Source organism: Olea europaea, unplaced genomic scaffold (assembly GCF_002742605.1).
Source record: "Olea europaea var. sylvestris unplaced genomic scaffold, O_europaea_v1 scaffold1933, whole genome shotgun sequence".
NCBI lineage: Eukaryota > Viridiplantae > Streptophyta > Magnoliopsida > Lamiales > Oleaceae > Olea > Olea europaea.
Genome location: NW_019237161.1, coordinates 65,254 through 68,663, shown reverse-complemented (window position 1 = coordinate 68,663; position 3,410 = coordinate 65,254). Strand labels below are relative to the sequence as shown.

General features: G+C 32.0%; 1 protein-coding gene across 1 annotated transcript; it reads right to left on the bottom strand.

The window, feature by feature from the left end:
* Positions 1-863: 863 nt before the first annotated feature.
* LOC111379128 (transcriptional regulator TAC1-like) lies at positions 864-1,424 on the bottom strand. Its single transcript, XM_023002461.1, has one exon. The coding sequence runs from the start codon at positions 1,422-1,424 to the stop codon at positions 864-866; it is 561 nt and encodes a 186-aa protein (XP_022858229.1).
* Positions 1,425-3,410: the final 1,986 nt, after the last annotated feature.

The following is a 3,410-nucleotide window of genomic DNA, read 5'->3' as shown; positions in this document are numbered from 1 at the left end:
GCACACCCTAATTAATTTAGATCCCAAAGCTCTATAAACACAGAATGAGGAGAAACTGATTATAATGTCTATCTTAACTTTTTGATTCGTAACAAAATTAAAGAAATTATACATTTAAGCACGTTGTGCAGTGGCTAGTGTTATTGAATACAATGTACAAAAGTTCTATTTCTTTTTCTCAAATTTTTGTGAATTTACTAAACTCGCGTGTTTCACAAATGTGTTGATCTGAATGAAATTAACTTACAATACCCAGTACTAAGAAAACTACAATTGAAGGGAAAAAAAAAAGTAGAGAAATAAATAATGAACTGATTTTCATGTTCAAACTTAACAATACATGCATGCGGACCTAATTAAGAAATTATTGGCTTAATTTTAAGTTTTCCATACACTTTCTATGACTTTATATTTTATCTTAATGATTTATTGGGACAGGTTTAAAAGAATTTAAATTAAGAGAGAGATGATAGCACATTCTCAAGACTGGTAGCCCTAATGTATAATTAGATAGAGAATTATTTGAGTAAAATTTGAAAATTCTTCTAATTAAGATTCTATAGAACTGTTCATTCAAAAAAAAAAGGGATTACCGAAATTAATGCCATAAAAAATGTATGAAGTTTTACTTTTGCATATGTATCTTTAATTTCATGCTCTTGCACATGAGAACAAGAGAAGAAAGAGAGAGAATCAGTAAACAAACTTGTATTCTTCTTTTCTTATATATTTCAAACCAAAGTTAAAAAAGGAAAATATTCCAAATTCGTGTTCGAATACGAAGTAATTAAGGCTTTCTGCAAACTCAAGCGGATATCTGTACACTGTAAAACTGGATTTATTACCGATAAATGAATACTTGATCATGGATCGTTCCCGTGGCCAAGACGAAGCTCCAAATCTACTTCATTTTCCTTCGCGTTTACCTTTTCGTTCTGTCCGTCATTACTAGGTGGGGAACCGATCCTCAGACTGAGATTTGCATCCTTATGATCGTCGAAAAATATAATATTTTCCCGTGGCAAATTGTTCTGATGAAAATCATGAGCAGACGAAGTAGGGTTTGACGATGGCAAGTAGACTTGATAGTTCCTCACAGCCGTAAAATAATTACTATTTGTTTGATGATGATGATCACTGGATGGAACTGGAGGGAAAAATCTTGAATCTAAGAAATCTTCATTCGTATATTTATTCTGAATTGAAGATCCCTCCTGTTTTTTGTGCTTCGCTTTGGCTTTATCTTTCCTGTGTATATTCATGTGTCCTCCTAAAGCTTGCGCGTTCGTGAAGCCGCGCTTACAGAAATTGCACTCGTATGATCTTCCAACACCCGTGTTGTCATCTTCGTTGATTTTCTCCTTCTCATGATCACTTTCTTGGCCTGAATTTGTGTCGGAACTCGTATGCTTTTCGGGCTCCATCTTAAACAAATTTTGCTTCCAGAAAGTCTCCCTAGGAAGTTGACAATTACAAGAGCAAAGTACTCTACTGTGGAAATTATTATATGACGTTTGAAGAGAAAGGGATGGACAACAATCAGCCGTATATTGTCTATATTTTATTTGAATTTTGTGATTTGTTTCCTCAAGCCGGCTTTAGTATAAACGAGCTGTTTCTCGACAGATTTCGATTTTGATTTTGATTTTCTTTTTTTTAATTCTCCTTTTTGGGTTATGTTTTCAATACCTTTATTCCCCTTTCTTTAAGGCTCAAACGAAATGTCTATAGGGCATGACTTAGTCTCCATATATTGGTAAACATAGAAAGTACTGCCATTGGAATTGTTTTGTTTTTAGTTAATCGTACAACAAATTTTGTTCTACATGAACTTGATTTGAACAACTTTATAGTGCCAAGGGATAGGCTTAGGTAGACAATTTCTACGGGATGTAGGCCTCTCAAAAGGTAACGGAGGCGTGAATTAAATTTATTTCTTATTAGTCAAGTTCACAAGAATAAAATTTAGTTTTTATGGTTCCAAAGAAGTGTTAAATAAATTCAATTCTTACTAATTGCTTTTGAAGAGAGATCAAATTAATGTATGTGATACAACAATTAATACTTCACATGCGACTATAAATGTAACACGGCCAACAACAATCTGGGATAATTTTAGTGTTTTATTTTTTTTATTTTTTTTTTATTGAATTAGCGTTTAGAGGGTTAGATACAATTTTTATTAGACTCGAGGCAAGGGTGTTGGTTTTCTAGCTTATTTTGAATTGAACAAAAACACTATTGAGATCTTTTCGTTGGAATCAATATTTGTTGACCTCAAATTCTCAAATATTCGTAGAATCTAGAAATTTTCACATGTTTAGCGTAATGTACCATTCAGTAGAATTGCTTATCGCATTGTCATTACATATTATTATTTTGTGCTTGAATAACAAGATAGGAAATAAATAAATTACTCGTATCTTCTATGCAACACAATTTCCCCCGTGCTTAATCTCATATTCTACTTATTATCTGTATCTAGAACATATACATCAAGAAATAAAATTATTCAAGAATAGTAAATTATTCCAGAAAATATTTTAAAAAAATGAAACGAAGTATTTCACATAAAACATGTCTTCATGTGTGTAAGGTTGTTTAGCTGGTTCCCTTCAGACAGAACAGATGGCCGAGGTTACGCGTTAATGGAGGCTGCTAACTTTACTTAATTAGGATGATATCAGTACAAGAAGACGGCCATTGACACAGATTACAACATGCATTTGAAACTGTAACGGACAAATTGAAGTATAACATCAATGAAAATAACACAAGTGGCCTTTGTAGATTACTGTTTCCACTGGGTACAGTTCATTCCCAGTTGGATATGAACATGATCATGAACATTCTATTTGAAGAAATCTGCGTCGTTGTTATCGATGTTTAGCGTACAACTTTATTAATTAATTCATCTCAGTTTGAATGGTCAAACACTTTGATTTGAGGATACAATAACAAAATAAGAACATGTATGAATTTACACGAGGTTGAAAAGACGGATTAATCTATTTTGAAAAAAGAAAAATAAATGCCCATTTCCAAGTGACTTTTGTAAAAAATAAAAAATAAAAAATAAATTATTTTCAATAACTTAGTCACAAAATAACCACAAATCATTGAACTATCGCTCAAGCTAATGGAAAGCATTACGTAATAGCAAGCATTCAAGCAGCCATGAATTCAAGGACTACAAAACGGGAAAAAGTCAAATTAAAAGCCTCAACACACGTTTCCATTATTGTCTTTGTGATAGAGAATTTAACCTAACATTATTGAATTACAAGAACACATAATTGAATTAATAAACTTCACCCGAAATAGAGAAGAATAGAGAAAATTATTGATTCGTCTTGAATCTTCAACTGTCACTTGAACAATCTAAAAAAAAGAAATAGTTTGAAGTTTCT

What these genes read in the sequence shown, in the direction of transcription:
- LOC111379128 (XM_023002461.1), bottom strand. Translation starts at nt 1,424, where the DNA reads ATGGAGCCCGAAAAGCATACGAGTTCCGACACAAATTCAGGCCAAGAA.